Source organism: Grampus griseus (assembly GCF_964374135.1).
Source record: "Grampus griseus genome assembly, chromosome: 5".
Taxonomy (NCBI): domain Eukaryota; kingdom Metazoa; phylum Chordata; class Mammalia; order Artiodactyla; family Delphinidae; genus Grampus; species Grampus griseus.
This window is the reverse complement of record NC_138998.1, coordinates 137881021-137898536: the sequence shown is the minus strand read 5'-3', so window position 1 is coordinate 137898536 and position 17516 is coordinate 137881021. Positions and strand designations below refer to the sequence as shown.

At 41.5% G+C, this 17516-nt stretch overlaps 2 protein-coding genes across 2 annotated transcripts in view; one reads left to right on the top strand and one right to left on the bottom strand.

Moving 5' to 3' along the window:
* Window positions 1-547: 547 nt before the first annotated feature.
* Window positions 548-17516, bottom strand: part of LOC309823289 (SH3 domain-binding glutamic acid-rich protein-like) — a 64638-nt gene continuing 47669 nt past the window's right edge. The window contains exons 6-8 of the mRNA XM_082655473.1: window positions 13609-13638; window positions 5194-5364; window positions 548-1131 (exon numbers count right to left, since the gene is read on the bottom strand). Coding sequence (XP_082511599.1) covers window positions 5227-5364; window positions 13609-13638 — 168 coding nt within the window. The 3' untranslated portion in view covers window positions 548-1131; window positions 5194-5226. The remainder of the gene's footprint in view (window positions 1132-5193; window positions 5365-13608; window positions 13639-17516) is intronic.
* On the top strand, window positions 9041-10819 carry LOC309823288 (dihydrolipoyllysine-residue succinyltransferase component of 2-oxoglutarate dehydrogenase complex, mitochondrial-like). The gene is given in 3 exon segments (XM_082655472.1): window positions 9041-9317; window positions 9319-10153; window positions 10156-10819. Coding segments are annotated over 3 exon segments (1332 nt in total). The 5' UTR covers window positions 9041-9056; the 3' UTR covers window positions 10392-10819.

Genomic DNA, 17516 nt, shown 5'->3' with positions numbered 1-17516 from the left:
ATAGGCAGATTCAGAAGGAGGAAAAGCTCATGGCCACTCCACCGATGGCCATCATTGTCCTTAATTAGGAAAACAGCAGGGGAAGGGCCCTTCTGAGAGTACAGAAGCAACGTTGGCTGCAAGAAAAAGACACAGAGCAGCACATTCACGTGTAGGGGAGAGATGTCAGCAACTTCTTACCATAAAGAAAAACATAGCTATCAGACACTGAGATGGGACAGGTGAGCAGAGAATCGCTTCAAACCTACCTGGTGAACAAGTCATGGGGCCGGACCCGCTCTTGCTGAACAGACACTCAGCATCAAGAGGCAAAATTACAGTCACGGGCTTTGCACGTAGCAGCCATGACTGCAAATCAATCAACGCCAACGCGAGAGAAGCAGAAGCAGCCACTCCCTCCAGCATAGAAACGAGCAAAGGGCACTGGGTGGAGAATTTATTTGTCTGCATCCTGACCCCTACACATGTGGACGGCAGTGACATTTAAACAAGGCTTCAGAGACAGTGTATGCAGCGGTGTGTAATATAAATACGACATAACAAGACATGACATTTGAAAACATGGACCGAATAATCAGTGCAACAAAAAGGATCAATCCCAATGGAGACAGAAAAGTTCTGCTGAGCATTCAGGCTCTGCAAGAGACAGACTGAGTTCAGGTTATACACAGAGAGACTAGAAATGAAGAAATCTCCTCCTTGGGACAAGATATTTGCTATTCATCTTTATTAGTATGATTGTTCTCTATAAATCTCTTCATTTTCAAAGCTAATTCTGAGAAAAGTAGCATAAGGCACATACAAAGAAATACTTTTGTCATATCACAAAGAGAAGTTCTATATTTTGAAATTTTTTCAGGGTATTAGAAGGTCTATTCATGCAGAGCAAAAAATTAAGCAAAGGCCACAAATGTCAGGCCCATGAAGGTGTGCATGTGCTATCTTCACATTTGATTTCATGTTGATATGATTAAGCAGGTATATGCATGGAGATCTAACCGTGTCGGATCATACAATTCCTCGGTGAACCCTGGAGGTACTGACAGACGTGTGCTAGCTTCGGGCCAAAGCATTTTGTTGAATTTGGTTTGTGGGAAGAGAGTTGAAATGGTGCTTCGTGGCTTGAGTTTCCTAAAAGAAAGGGAAAATATTAGGGAGAAAACTGTTAACGAGAGACAGAGAATGTTTATCAAAAACTGAACTCTTCAACAGGCAATCAAGGGAAGTATTGCTTTTTATTCTAGAAACCACTACTCATCAAGTGCAAAGAAAGGAAATTAATTTTTTCTCATGGAAAACCAAATGATGTTTATATCCTTTCTCTGTGCTAAACTATCAAACATAGAAGGAAGTTGGTATCTTCCACAGACGTAGAGAACAAACTTATGGTTACCAAGGAGAGAAGGAGGGGCTGGGACTAATTGGGAGACTGGAATTGACATATATACACCGCTATGTATAAAATAGTTAACTAATGAGAACCTACAGTATAGCACAGGGAACCCTACTCAATGATCTGTGGTGACCTAAATGGGAAGGAAATCCAAAAAAGAGAGGATATATGTATACGCATAGCTGATTCACTTTGCTGTACAGCAGAAACTAACACAACATTGTAAAGCAACTATACACCAATAAAAATTGATAAAAAATTTTAAAAATTTTAAATGCAAAAGGAATTGAGAATGATTAACAGGGAAGTGTTAAGTAAATACTAAGCAGGTATTATCGTAAAAGGGATGTAGACATTGTCTCCTAATACTGGTAGGGATGTCTGTGGGCCGTTTCTCTTATAATTTTGAAATTAAATAGTCATAAAATACCATTGCTTCAGGCAAGAAAATGTAAGAATGTAAAAATAAAGACATAAGAGCCTTTGGAAATAAATTGGATTTCAACATTAAAAAAAAAAGAAGGAAGTTGACACCTTCAATTATAGTTTCCCCACCGCATTTTCATGGAAAATGGAGAGGCTGAATTTATAACTTAGTCCTGGGGGAGGAAATTGAAATGGGCCACAGCTAGACTGGAGGACAGTATTAAGCAGCAGCCTGTAAGGAGACAGAACTCAGTCTCAGACTATACACTGTTTCTCCTGGGGCATCAATTTAGCATCAATTTCAAACACAGGAAATGAGAAATGTTTCATAGTTCCATTCATTGCCACAGTCCTAGAACCATCTTTTCAAATAAAATGCCTGGCAGATCCATGAGCTATGAGATGGGTTTGTCTTTAGACACTGAATGGTCTGCCCAGTGAAATGCCTTATTGCACAGCCATGTTGCGTTTTCAAGAAGGACATTGGATCTCTCCGGGGGTCGGGAGTGGGTTTTAGGAAACTGTCTGATTCCCTCCTTCAGTGTCAGGCATTTTGACCTCATGACAAATATAGTAATTCCAAACTAGAAGCCATCAGAGAAACAGTCAAAATGGGCTGGCCACAGCGATACATGCCTTTTTCTTTTTCCCATAATCAGCCTATCAAGCCATCTGGCTACGTGAAGGATTTCCTCTCAGCTGTGTCATTTCACATTCAACATTTTTTAATAATTACATTAAAATTGAATAATTTTAAAAGAACTTTACAAACGGAGTGAATGGAAATGAATTTAAACAGTATTTATGAGTCTTTTACTGTTGGGGGAGTTGGTATAATGATAAATATTGGCATATTTTCCTTTCCCATCATTCTTCAGATAAAATGTCTAAAAGTAAAACTCACCAGTTTTCTTTTTTGCCAAAACTGAGCCCCTATTCATTCCTTAGAAATGGGGTTAGGGACACTAATCAGACTGACAACAGACTGCTCAATAGTAATTTTTTATTTTCTTTTATTTAGAAGAAAATAAAAAATAAAGAAAGGAAATGGGATCACTTCCAAAAAGACAATCATTGGCCCTAAAATAGATGTCTATGTGTCCACAACATGAAAGAAACCACCTGGGAAAACATCAAATGATGGGCTGGATTTGCTTTGTAATTTGAATAAAGGAGTGATGAAACTTTCGTGGTCCGATAATAAAATGTGATGGCTACTCCCACCAGCTCCAAGATTTCCTAAAAATATATTCATTTTTAATAGTAGTATTTTATGTATAAGTGTAAGTATATTAAGAGGGGAGATTCTAATATTCAAATCGGTCTTTGGTACATAGAGCAGAGCTGTTTGTTAGCCGATATTTACAAGCACTGGGGATTTCTTTTTCTTTATCCAGCGGAAGCCTTTTGTCCGCCCTTCACTAGGCAGGCTCCACGTGTGACCGCAGACCTTAACTGAAGACCTGCTGTGTGTCCAGCGCTCACTCCGTCATCCTCCTCTTCTTCCTGCTCCCCTGATATCAACAGCCCCCAAATCTCTCTTACATGTTTCAGCGGAGGCATAATGTGGACAGAAAGGAGACTAAAATTTTTTTAATTTAAATTAACAAGAACACTTATGGCACCAGAGCAAACTGTAAGCCTCACTGCCCTAGAGAATAAACAGCTGCCTTGGTTGCAAGGTCAAATAAAAAAGGTCAATAAAAACTAAAATAAATAAAATTAAATTAAAAAATAAAATAAAAAAGGTCAATAAAAACATAACATTTACATGGGTATTTGCTAACTGTCTGTTAAACCAGATATTTTTATAGCTCTTAATGATCTTTTGATGTTTTCATACCTACCGTCTTATCTGTATGGCCCACAATATTTGAGCATTTCCCCTGTGATCTCAATATCCACTATAATTATCTTATTAATATATTTATGTGGCACTCACCAGACTATTAAGAAGTACATAATTCTTTTTTAATGGTCAGTATAAGTTTAAAATTACAAGGCAGCACTATGGAGAACAGTATGGAGGTTCCTTAAAAAACTAAAAATAGAACTACCATACGACCCAGCAATCCCACTACTGGGCATATACCCTGAGAATACCATAATTCAAAAACAGTCATGCACCACAATGTTCATTGCAGCTCTATTTACAATATCCAGGACATGGAAGCAACCTAAGTGTCCATCGACTGATAAATGGATAAAGAAGATGTGGCACATATATACAATGGAATATTACTCAGCAATAAAAGAAACGAAATTGAGTTATTTGTAGTGAGGTGGATGGACCTAGAGTCTGTCATACAGAGTGAAGCAAGTCAGAAAGAGAAAAACAAATACCGTATGCTAACACATATATATGGAATCTAAAAAAAAAAAAAGGTTATGAAGAACCTAGGGGCAGGACAGAAATAAACACGCAGATGTAGAGAATGGACTTGAGGACACAGGGAGGGGGAAGGGTAAGCTGGGATGAAGTGAGAGAGAGGCATGGACATATATACACTACCAAATGTAAAATAGATGGCTAGTGGGAAGCAGCCGCATAGCACAGGGAGATCAGCTTGGTTCTCTATGACCACCTGGAGGGGTGGCACAGGGAGGGTGGGAGGGAGGGAGATGCAAGAGGGAGGAGATATGAGGATATATGTATATGCATAGCTGATTCACTTTGTTATAAAGCAGAAACTAACACACCATTGTAAAGCAATTATATTCCAATAAAGATGTTAAAAAAAAAATTACAAGGCAGCAAGTGTACCTGTCAAAGTTACCTCAAGTGATTTCACCATATTCCAAAGTGTTTCCACATGAGTGTTTGGGCTAATATTGAATAAACGAATATTTTGATATAAATCAATGAATATAATTGAATAAATGTAATATCAAGCACTTATCGTTGAATCTCTAGTAGCAATATCTTTTTTCATGAGCAGCCAGCTCTGTGGTATTTTTAGATTGTAATTTATTGCCATCGTCATGAACATCGATTGTAAACTCTCCTATGGATACGTAAGTATGTTGGTCAGTAAAGGAGTCCATGTGATAGAACGCTGATAACACAACACGTCCTGTGCTTTCACTTAAATAAAGAGGAAGAGGAGGGAGCAAGTACAAAACAAACTCTTCCTCACCTCAAAGTTATGCTTTTTCCTAGAAATCATACCAACCACAGGCCTTTCTCGCCCTAGTGCCCAAGAAACGGGTCCGGTAGAGTTCACCAGCCCTGCGGCTCCAGGAAGGGGCAGCCCAGGGCCTCGGGAAGACAGACAAATAGATCGAATTGAAATCCACTTCTATCACCAAGAGAAATGTGCTCTACATGGCAGACTGTAATAAACGAACCTTCAACCCCAGAGCGATGTGGCTACCTGGACAAGTGGAAGAATAAAGCATGAAAAGGCCTAAGAATCTTCTTCCTCTTCTCCTTCTTCCTCTTCTCCTTCTTCTTCTTCTCCTGGCCCCTCCTCTTCTCCTTTCTCAGCTTCCTCTTCCTCCGCTTCCCCTTCTGCTCCCTCCGCAGTTATTTCTTCCGTCTTATTCTAACAAAAATTACATTATTATTGAAAAGTGTAAGGTCAACAGATACAGTAAGGAAAAGAGTGCAAAACATCAGACTAGAGTTGAGGGCCTCCTACACACCCCACCCGACACACACGCACGCACACACACACACACACACACACACACACACACACACACGCAAAGATATCATCTTCCTAAACACAGACCCCACAGGCTGAGATGGTTCTGCAGGGCAAAGCATTCATTCTAACAGGTTTCATGACTCCCCTTGAGCATATAGTCTTTACTCATATTAACAGACTGCTCTCATCTTGTTGCCTTTAAAAATTCAGAAGGCAGGTGGAAGAATAAAATACAAAAAGAATCTCAGCAAATAGAATTTTGTCAGAAAAGATGAAGGTTTTAAATGTATACGCTGGTTATATTTGTTATAGCAAGCTAATTTCTTGAAGCCAAAGTTATCAGTAACCTACATATATAATCTGAAACTACTTTCAAATTAATAATACATTTGTCTTATTTTTATATATAAAGATGGGATTTTAAATAATGGAAGCTTATCTAGTAAGAGAGAAACTAAAGAAATTATTATTGGAAAGATATATAGATAATGAAAAGTCACTGTATGGAATAGGTTAAAAATAACTTTTAGGTCTAAGAATAGGGATTAGTTTGATAAAATAATATTAAAAATAATGAAGCAGATCTATATTTACCATCCCCCCAAAAACATATAGATTAATTACATGAACAAAAGTAGATTACAGAGCGTATTCATCAAAGTTTGATAAATATGTGTATGCATATATAGCTAGTGGTTGTCTCTGGGTAATGGGGTTGTAAGATATTTTTATTTTCTGTTTTTATCTGTATTTTCTAAATTTTCTATAAAGATTATGAATTTTTTGTAATTTCAAAAATCAACAGAAGTTTTGGGAAGGAGTTTCTTTTGACATTTGGGACCTTATTTAATGTTGATGATCTCCACTGAAATACCTAGACAATACATGTGACCTTTGGTAAATATTCTCTCTGTCCTTGAGTTTTCATTTTTAATTTAGCCCTCTGATCATTTTTAAATGATTAACCCCAAAATGTTCAAAAACAATATTCTTAAAAGTCTTGATTACAATAAAGGTCACTGAGATTTAGCTAACATGAGAGGATGGAATAGAAGTAGAGAGAATCCGAGAATGTCACTTTGGACCTGCCCCCAGAATCCACTAACATCCTCGGAAAAGATTCATCCTCACGTTCACATGATGCCATCCTTGTTAGGGGTTAAAGTGAAAACTCCCCAACACCCAGCTAATAAAGTGCAGATTCCACAGGCAAGCGGCAGGTGAGAATCTCAGTCCTGCTTCACTGTGACACATGTACCTCTTCCCCATTGTCAGCAAAAGGGGAAACAGCATGCTGACCTTGCCATGCTCAATTAATGAAAATTGTCATAAAGTTCCTCACCATGGAGTCCTCCCCCAGTGCCTGTGAGGAAGCAAAACAAAATTTCTCAAACAAAAAAGAGACCATTCTTTGAAGCTTTCACAATAAAACCAGTAGAATTTGAGTGTTTCAACAAGCAGGGAAAGAATGGGAAAGGAGAGGATTCATTTGTGAAAACTTAGATTGAGTTAAAGACTGTCCTCGGTCTTGGCAGCCTGCTCTTTCTCCTTGCTCATTTTCTATTACTCATTTCCATCACCAAAAGAAACTTAAAAGCTCTTTTTCTTTCAACCAACTGCAAGTTCCTAATGTAAAATAAATATGATTGTGTTGGAGATCAGACGGACTTTTTATCATGAGCATCAGAACAGTAGGAGTTCTTGTCTTGACCTCTACTTGGCAACACATGGGTCACCTAGAACCTATGTTCTAATCCAGTGGTTCTCAGCCTTGACGGAGTATCAGAATCGCCTGGAGGGCTTCTCAAAGCAATCTGCTGCCGGGCTCCACCTCAGGATTTCTGATTCAGTAGTTGGGGGCCAACCCTGAAAATGTGTATTTGTAGATGTTCCCAGGTGAGGCTGCTGCTGCTCTGGGAACCCCACTTTGAGAACCTCTGCTGCAGTCTGTATTCTTTCTCTTAAATCACACTGGTTGATTAAGGCACTGTGAGCCCTGGCAACTAGCAGGTTTGGCATCACCACCCACCAAAGTCTTCACTTACCAGGGTGGGTTATGTTTGTTCCCATGCTGGTGTATCCAAGTTAGTCTTATTGTAATTACGCAATTTAAATAAGTATCATGGAAGTCAATGAAATATGAGCATGAAAAGAACATTTTTCCCTGGGGCTTCCCTGGTGGCACAGTGGTTGACAGCCCGCCTGCCGATGCAGGGGACACGGGTTCGTGCCCCGGTCCGGGAAGATCCCACATGCCGCGGAGCGGCTGGGCCCGTGAGCCATGGCCGCTGAGCCTGCGCATCTGGAGCCTGTGCTCCGCAACGGGAGAGGCCACAGCAGTGAGAGGCCCGCGTACCGCAAAAAAAAAAAAAAAAAAGAAAAAAAGAAAAGAACTTTTTTCCCTATGTAAAATTAATGGAGTACTTTGAAAAGACCCATATATGTAAGTCACCTTAAAAACTTGTCATCAAATGATGTGTCATAAAGCTCGGGTGGCAGGGGGGAATCTGAAATCCAACGAGCTTTATGCATTTAGAGTACTTTGCGAGTGCTTTAAATTTCTCCTCTATTTTTAAAGAAATCAAAACTGGAATTCCTAGACAGACCAATGAGTATGTTCGTTAGAAAGACAGTGGGTAGTTCTAATCATGGGACTATTATTTAAAGAAAAGACCTTTGTCCTACATCCAAAAAATTGGCAGTAAATATACATTTACATATTTCAAGTTAAAATAAATGTTTAAGGCCTCTACATTTTTATGATTTACGACTTTAATTGAATTATTCAGCTGGTCAACTAGCCTCCAGTTCCAAACATGGGATATGAGGTCTTCCTGGGAATGTTCGTTATTATTTAAGCATAGACCCTATAAACAAACATGTCAGCCAGCCCCCACATAGTTTAAATTGCATGTTACAGAGGATAAATTTTATCCCTTGAAATTTTATCCTTAATAACACTAATACTGTTTTCTAATTTTTCTTTTAATGTTTTAAATGTACTTTTAAATCTTATATCCTCAGTACTCAATTTTTTAATACTGCTTATTTTGTGCAATTCTTAATCTTTTATCTTTGTGAAACTTGATTCCCTTATATTTCAGTTCCTCTTATTCTACCTTTATTCATTAAGACATGTCTTTCTTAAATTCTTTATCTTAAACTGTATATGTTTCTTTTACATTCCTAATTTTAATTCTTTTTATAATCTTTTTCTTTCTTGTTGTTGCTGTTTCCTCTCACGGGCATAGGAAGGACAGCAAAGAGGAAGGCTCTGTCCCACACAGGCGGAGGCTCTTATTATCTCTCTGTTTGTCTCCATGCGCTCTGTCCTCCCCTTCGATCCTGGCTCCCCACAATGAAGATTCTCCACCTCAGCTCTACAGGCAGGCTGAAGGCGTGCTCAGCCCTGGAGGGTCTTATCCATGGGCTGACAGAGGCAGGCTTCTGAAGGTTCAAACACACCACGGGTGATTCTAACACACACCACCAGGTGAGAACCACTGTTCTACTATAACCTCAAGTTGGAGAGGCAGGTTAAAAATCCTTCTCAAGGCTCTGCCATCGCCGCCGCTGCTGCCGCCGCGATGCTGTCCCGGTCCCGCTGCCTGTCCCGGGCGTTCAGCGGCTCGCTCTCCGCCTTCCGGAAGGGGAACTGCCCTCTAGGGAGACGTTCCCTGCCTGGGATCTCCTTATGTCAGGGACCAGGTTCCTCTGACAGCAGGAAGATTGTCATTTACAGCAGTAGTGTCTTCAGGGTTCGCTTTTTCGGAGCTACAGCTGTGTGCGAGGACGATGTCCTTGCAGAATCTGTCACGGAAGGGGATGTCAGGTGGGAGAAAGCTTCACCTTGCAGAAGGTGAAGTGGTTTGTGAGACTGAAACTGACAAGACATCTGTGCAGGTTCCATCACCAGCAAATGGCACGATTGAAGCTCTTTTGGTACCTGATGGGGGAGAAGTAGGAGGCACTCCTCTTTTCACACTCAGGAAAACTGGCACTGCTGCTGCTAAGGCCAAGCCAGCCGGAGCTCCTGCTGCCACAGCCCGAAAAGCAGAACCTGCAGCGTCGGCAGTTCCTCCTCCCCCTGCAGTATCCACACCCACTCAGATGCCACCAGTGCCCTCGCCCTCACAACCTCTCACTAGCAAACCAGTGTCTGCCGTAAAACCCACGGCTGCCCCTCCAGTAGCTGAGCCAGGAGCTGGCACGGGTCTGCGTCCAGAACATCGGGAGAAAGTGGATAGGATGCGGCAGCGCATTGCTCAGCATCTAAGGGAGGCTCAGAACACCTGGGCAGCGCTTACCACTTTCAGTGAGATTGACAGGAGTAACACCCAGGAGATGAGGGCTCGGCACAAAGATGCTTTTCTGAAGCAACATAACCTCACACTAGGCTTCATGTCGGCATTCGTGAAGGCCTCGGCCTGTGCCTGGAAGCAGCAGCCTGTTGTAAATGCAGCGATCGACGATACAACCGAAGAGGTGGTGTATAGGGATTATATTGACATCAGCTTTGCGGTGGCCACCCCTCGGGGTCTGGTGTTTCCCGTTATCAGGAATGTGGAAACTAGGAATTATGCCGATATTGAGCGAACCATCAGTGAACTGGGAGAGAAGGCCCGGAAGAATGAACTTGCCATTGAAGATACGGATGGTGGTACCTTCACTGTCAGCAACGGAGGCGTTTTGGCTCGCTCTTCGGAACGCCCATCATCAACCCCCCTCAGTCTGCCATCCTGGGCATGCACGCCATCTTTGATAGGCCAGTGGTCGTGGGAGGCAAGTTGGAGATGCAGCCCATAATGTACGTGACCCTGACGTATGATCACCGGCTGATGGACCGCAGAGAGGCCGTGACTTTCCTCCGCAAAATCAAGGCAGCAGTAGAGGATCCCAGAGACCTCCTATTGGACCTGTAGGAGGAAGCCAGGTGCCCTACACATCAACCATGCAGGAACTGAAAACCAGCCTTCTCCCTGTCCCCTCACGGGCCCCGGGTTAGCCTGGTGACAGACAGGCATATGCTGTTGTTCTGAAGCAAGGAAACCAGGGCACTATGTATCCAGCAGTCACAGCTCTCTCCTTGGTGTTCCTGCCAGGCTCTCTCCCTCTCTGCACCTTCTCTTACATTCGAATGTCTGATTTCCTCAGGCTTGAGGGAGAGAGAGAGCCTTAACGGATGCTCATTAATATTCCCACCTTTCCTCCATCAGCCCTCCGCAGAGATAATTTTGCTTCTCCCCCATCCAGTATACCACAGGGAAACTGCCGGGGACCATGTGATTAAGTTTCTATCTCTTGAAAGTCTGTTCTCCAGAGATGCCTAGGAGGGTGCTGTGCCTCCCAAGCTCGGAGCAGCCTCTGTCCTGGCTGTGCACGTCCTTACTCGGTTCCACCCGTGTGGAGGTATTGACCAGAGGCCAGGAGGTGCTGCTTTGCTTCTTAAATGGCATCTTCATTCTCAGCTGTCATTGACTTCAAGCTGCCTCTTCTACCTTTTCCAGGAAGCACAGGCTGGGGGATCTGGAGGGGCAGGGGATGGGTAGGCAGTGTTGAGGGGGAGGACAGATTCTGAGGTCAGAGGTTATCAATGAGACTGGAGCAGAGCCCAGGCCTGCCCGCACACTCTCCGTCATAGCTCTGTACCAGGAAGACCCATTTTGGCACAAGCACGCCCAGTCGTTGTGGTGCCGACCTTTCCAGACTGCTGGGACCTTTCTACCACATTGTTCTCAACTAGAGCAGATCCTAGCACATCTTGGCAGGGAGACAGTGTGTCCCAACCAAGGGCTGGATGGCGCCTGGCAGAGATTGGAGTGAAGGAGGCTTCCTGTGGACTGGCTCACATTGTCTTGAGCTTTTAAATTCCATTGGTTTAAGCCTGTGAGCTGAAGAAGCAGTTCTGTTCCTTCCTGTATCATGGCCCTTAGGGGGCAGAGCTTTAGCTCTTCCGCCACAGAACACAGGTCTGGGAGAGGATGGATTGTGGTGGAAACCAGCCCAAGATGCCAGTACACAGTGGGGAAACGGCCGATGTCAACTCTGAGGTACTGCCTTGGGTCTGGGCACAATCATTGGCGTTCTTCAGAGCATGGTTAAATGCACACATCCTGTCATGAAAGCTACTGGGCTTCATCGCTTCGTATCCAACTGCATCCAGTCCTGAGGCTGCTGACACTTGACACGGGGAGCCATTTATTTAGTGCAGGATGTCCATATGCATTTTGAGCAAAGAAGCAAGGCTTCGGGGTTGGGGTAGGGGGAAGGGATGGGAGCCAGTACTGATTGCCTGCAGCATCTCCTATGTCTTCATATTCAGAATTTGTAACTAAAATATTTAAAGAAGCAGATTTTAAATGCAAATTAAAGGGCAAATGTTCCCAAACAGGGTTAAAAAAAAAAAAGAATTCTTCTCAAGTCGCTACTGCTCCCCTTGTGGGAAGGGATGAATTAGGAGCTCAGGATCAACATATACACACTACTAGGTAAAAACCAGATAACCAGCAAGGACCTACTGTATAGCAAGGAAACTATACTCAATAGTTCATAATAACCTATAAGGGAAAAGAATCTGAAAATATATATATATATATTCTATATATAGAATATATTGAATATAAATATGGATATATATTATATATATATAGATATATAGAATATAGATATGGATATATATTTTTTCTATATATAGAATATATAGAATATAGATATGGATATATCTATTCTATGTATAGAATATATAGAATATATATGGATATATATTCTATGTATAGAATACATAGAATATAGATATATATATTCTATGTCTGGAATACATAGAATATATATGCATATATATATTCTATGTACAGAATACATAGGATATATATGGATATATTTCTATATATAGAATATGTAGAATATAGATATTCTATGTGTAGAATATATATGGATATATATAGTCTATATATAGAATATATAGAATATATGGATATATATACTCTATGTATAGAATATATAGAATGTATATATGGACATATATATTCTATGTATTGAATATATATGGATATATAGAGAATACATATATATATATATATCACTTTGTTGTACACCTGAAACTAACACAACATTGTAAATCAACTCTACTCCAAAAAAAAAAAAAGCCCCCCATACACACATACAAATAATAATGCTCCCCCTGGGTAGATCCCCACTAGAAACTCTGGAACCATGTGGTTACCTAATGTCAAATATCTTCCAGATGCTAAGCGAGGAGCTGCATGTTTAAACCTCATGGTGTCTAAGGTACACACCTGTAGTGCAAGACCTAAAATTAAGACTCAGTACTATCTGCTACCTTAACATCTGGTAAAATCGGGAAGACTTAAAATGGTCTGACCACTGGTTCACCTCCCCTTCTGCTCCCACAGATTGGGTCTCCCACCCGAGCAGCCCTCCTTATCAAGGGACCAGACACAGTGCCTCCTTATCCCCCAAAACTATTCAAACAGGCCAATCACATCCTCCATGTGGACCAGGGGACACCCCACCCTCTTGATACTACAAAGCCTACCTCCCACTGCCCCCAATTGTTCACTCTGGTCCCACGTGACCCCCCCCCCAGTGGGGCCCTGCATGCATGGATAGCCTCATCCCTTGGGCTTGGAGAACGTGTGTCTAATAAGCCACTGTCCATCTCACCTGTCCAGTGGCAGGTGTTGTGCCATTCCTGTAACCAGAGGGAGAGAATCCCTCCCTCACCAACAAAGTGAATAGGAGGCAATCAAACAACACCAGTAAGCACCATGCAAGCTGCATAAAGTGTGTGCTACTCAAGGGGGTGAGAAGAAAAAAATGGAGAAGAAAACTCCACTGAAGGACTTGGCCCAGCCCGGCCAGACTTCACTGACGACACCTTCATCACAGGAGGCTCAGAAAGCCACACCCTGTTTCCCCATCAATCTCCCTTTGATAAATGTATCTCCATCTTATTTTATTTCTCTTCTTGGCAGGCTAAAGGAGGACTTTCTGGGAGTGTGGGTTGCATCCGCTTCTCTGTGTCATGAAGAACAAGGAGAATGTGGCTAAAGCTGCAACTCTCTCACCTGAAAGATGCTTTTGTTAAGCACAACACGATTGTGAAATATGCTACTGTACCTCTTCTGTTGCTGTCTCTCCCTCTTCTTCCTTAAGTCCACAAACAGAAATGAAAGAAAAACATAAATTCGCATAAGTTTTTAAGTTGAATCTAAAAATTAAGCAAACTGTATAGCCAATATTTTGTAATACTGTAAATGAAAAGTAACCTTTAAAAATTGTATAAAAATAAAAAAATTAAAACACATAAAAATTTTTTAATTTAAAAAATAAATGGAAATTAAGCAAACTATAATAAAATGCATGTTTATCAAAACGAAAGACATCTATTTATTGAGAAAACATATCAATAGCAAAGATATGATAACTGAGCAATGCCTACGTAGTTCATGCATTAGATTTCAATATTATGAAATTAAAGACATATTTTCATCACTCTTACTCCTGAGAAATATAACTAATTAGTAATACTGCTTAATTATATGTTTGATACTGTATCTATATCCAAAGCATATTGCAGACCTATAGAGCTATCAGGGAAAATTCAAACCATATACGTAAGCAATTAGAAAATTTGAACAAAATTATGGCTTTTTGGCTTTTATGTCCTTATAATCATGCCTTTAATTAAGTTTTGACCCAATTAATAAAAACAGATCAAAACCTTTTTCACCATCAGAACAAAATGATAACATTTCTGAACGATGTAATATTTAAACACGGATTTCTGGTTAAAGAAAGAAACTTTAAAGTAAGAAAGGATGAGGCCATCCTGGGCTCAAACATGTCTCCACTCTGCCAACCCACTGGAATTTCTATTTCCCCCTGATCAAAGTGGGAGAACCAGGCGATATCTCCTAAAATTGCAAAGAAATAAGAACCTTCCCATCCCTGAGCTCATGGAATTTTGGACTGAGGGAGTTGAAAGCAATCTCATATTTGCTTATATCCTCTTACCCAGTCCCTTCTATAGACAGATGAGGACACCGAGACCATAGAGTTAAGTAATTTGCCCAGAATCAGAGCACAAGTAAGTAACATGATCAGGACTCACTTCAAGATTCCTGGTTCCTAATTTAGTCTCTTTCCTACTCTACCACGCTGCCTCTCAAGATTCTCGTGGAAGGCAAGTGGTGGAGGAGCTACCACACTGCCACCTTCTCTGGCCCAGCCTCACGTTTTTGGCCAGTTCCAGAACAATACTCTCAGATTTCTGAGACTGGCAAAGAAAATACAAAATGTGAAAACCTGATCCAGCCAGCCAAGACTGAGTCAGCCCAAGACGTTCCCCAGCACTGGGAATCTCCAAATCAATTCTGGCAACATAGCAAGTTTTAAAGCTAAAATAAAGTCCAGGAAAAGAGAGTCCTTCACTTGTTGCAAAATCCAGGTGTTGGTTTTTTGGTGATGTGTTGATTGCACCTCTTTAATATTGTCTCATTCTGCCCATGCCTTGTCCTTCCTTTGCCAGGACCGCCATCTTCTCTCACCAGGGTTACATCACCTCTAGTCTTCCTTATCTCCAACCTGTTCTCCACACAGTAGCCAGAGATACCACTCTAGAAGACAACCCACCTTACCATGCTGCCCTCGTGTTGAAAACTTTCCATCTTTTCAAGATAAATCCATAATCCTTAGAACGGTTGATAAGGCCACCATGATCTGACCCCTGCTCACCCCTCTAGCCTCATGATTCTTTATTTCAGTTAACAGTCACATACAACTTTCTCACATCAGCGACACCTTCCAGGACACTGCTTAAAACAATCTTTTCAAGGAAGACTTTCCTGACCCATAAGCCTGAGTTAGGGGACTCCCTTATTTGCTACCATAATCATCATTTATTTTTCTGTCTCCCTAACTAGTCTGTGTACTCCTTGGGGCACAACTTGTGTCTTTATTCATTTTTGGATCTCTGGGACCCAGCCACTGTCTGGAACCAAGGTATAAGCTCAATAAATGTGTTAAGTGACTAGATAAATGAACCTATAAAGTCTCTTATTAACTCTTTAGATCTCAAAGAACATTCATTTTCTTCTTATCCACATGAGATCAAATTAAAATTCACTATATGCAACACAGAATTGTTAGCTATGTAGAGTTTTACACTTCTCTAAATCCAATTATTTTTATTAATTGTGTACAGCTGAAACAAATGAATTAACAAAAAACACACTATTAAAAATGGGATTATCCTTAGAGCTAGGCTGGAGAGCAGTAGGGGTTCTTACAGGAATAAGTGCTAATCTCAACTTTTACAGGTTAGCTAGCAGCAATTACCGAGGGACCTAGGGCTTTATCAGTATCTGAATTGACCTTAATTTCTTGAAAGAGATATTAAATAGAGAAAGTAACTGCTCAGAGAATTTATAGAAATACTTAGCCTCAAAAGGTCAGGTAAGCTTTGAAGAACCTTGGCTATGACCATCACCAGCTCCACCAGAATAGAAGCTCATTTTCAGTCCCTGGACTGCCTCGCATATGGCAGCATTCAGTCTGTCAATAAAATGTTGAATGAAGGTATTTATGTATGCCACTCATGCTTCAAATCTTTCTTAGGAGGAGGTGGGATATATTAATAAAATAAACTTAAACATCCATCCTTAGCTCACAGAATTATAAAGTGTCAGAATTAGGTAGATCCTTAAAAGTCATCTATATACAACGCTTGAATTGATTTTTATGGTTGGCAAATAATTGTATTGGCAAAAGGTTATTTTTAAGATAATTATAATCACATGGTCAATTAAGTTGAGATTCTGCAGGATCTTAGGATAGGGTATGAATCATTCACTTGACGAAGCTACAACTTAAAATCATTTTACCTTGTTGCTCTTCTAAGAAAGCTAATCAGAGGAAGCCTTCAAAGTCTTAGAACCTCACCAACAGTTATTTCTGTTGGGAACCTGGCCAGGGAGGCAGGCTGCTGATGCGGCACGTGGCCAGGACTAAGGACAGCTGTCAGCCACGGTGAGTGTCAGGCAGTGGCTGGTTAGGACAAGTGGCTGGTGTGGAAGGAGGGTGGGGGCCAGTCCAGAGGGACCTGAGGAGGGCAGCCAGCCTCAGAGCAGCTGAAGGTCAGGGGCAAGAGCAGGGTTCTCTCCATCTGCAGACAGTACAGGGACGCAGCCTTAGGCTCACGAGCTTGTGGAGGACCTAAACCAATGCCCACCCCTTGGTTGAGCAGCTATCCTCAAGATAGATTTTGGAGGAAGCAAAGTGGGGAAGATTTATAGACCATAATCATGTAGTCAGTCAAGCCAAGGTCTTAGAAGATTTTGGAGAGGACCATTGAGTTAGCAGAGAATACCATGTAAAATACTTTGACCTCGATGGAAACCAAACACCAAGATACACAAGCTGCGTCTTCTCCATTTCCAGGGTTTCATAATGTTCTCATGACACCCCCAGTCTGTAGTCCTCTTCTCAGTGTGCCCAGAAGCTGAGGGGGCCTGCTTTCCTCCTTTACTCCTCTGGTACTGTTCACAAGCCTCCCCTCTCCTCTTTATCCCCTCATCTCTCCCTGGGTCAGCAGGGAAGGGGACCATGAAGTCTCCTCTCTACAGGGGGACTGAAGCTACAGGTGACATCTTCTTAGGCAGGAATGAATGACCTTTTCAGTGTGCACCATCTTGCCTCCCAAACGCTGCCCCAACCTGTCAGCAAGTAGGAAATATACACCTCGGCATCTTGTGTGTAAGAACCCCAGAGGCTTGGGCTGGTGGTCAGGGGAAGTCCATCTCGCTAAAGGAGATAACAGTTTCTGTCCTGATCTCTTTTTATCAAATCAACGTGATATTCTTCGGTAAATATTTTCCCCATTAAAATGGCATCCTTTGAACATTTGCAAGTGTGTACTGAGTAAACATGTGCAATAGTTGAGATCAGATGAACACAACTCAGACACTCACTTAGCTGGTCTGTCACTCGTTTTAACACTGCCAGCTGCTGGAGGGAGCTGTTACCAC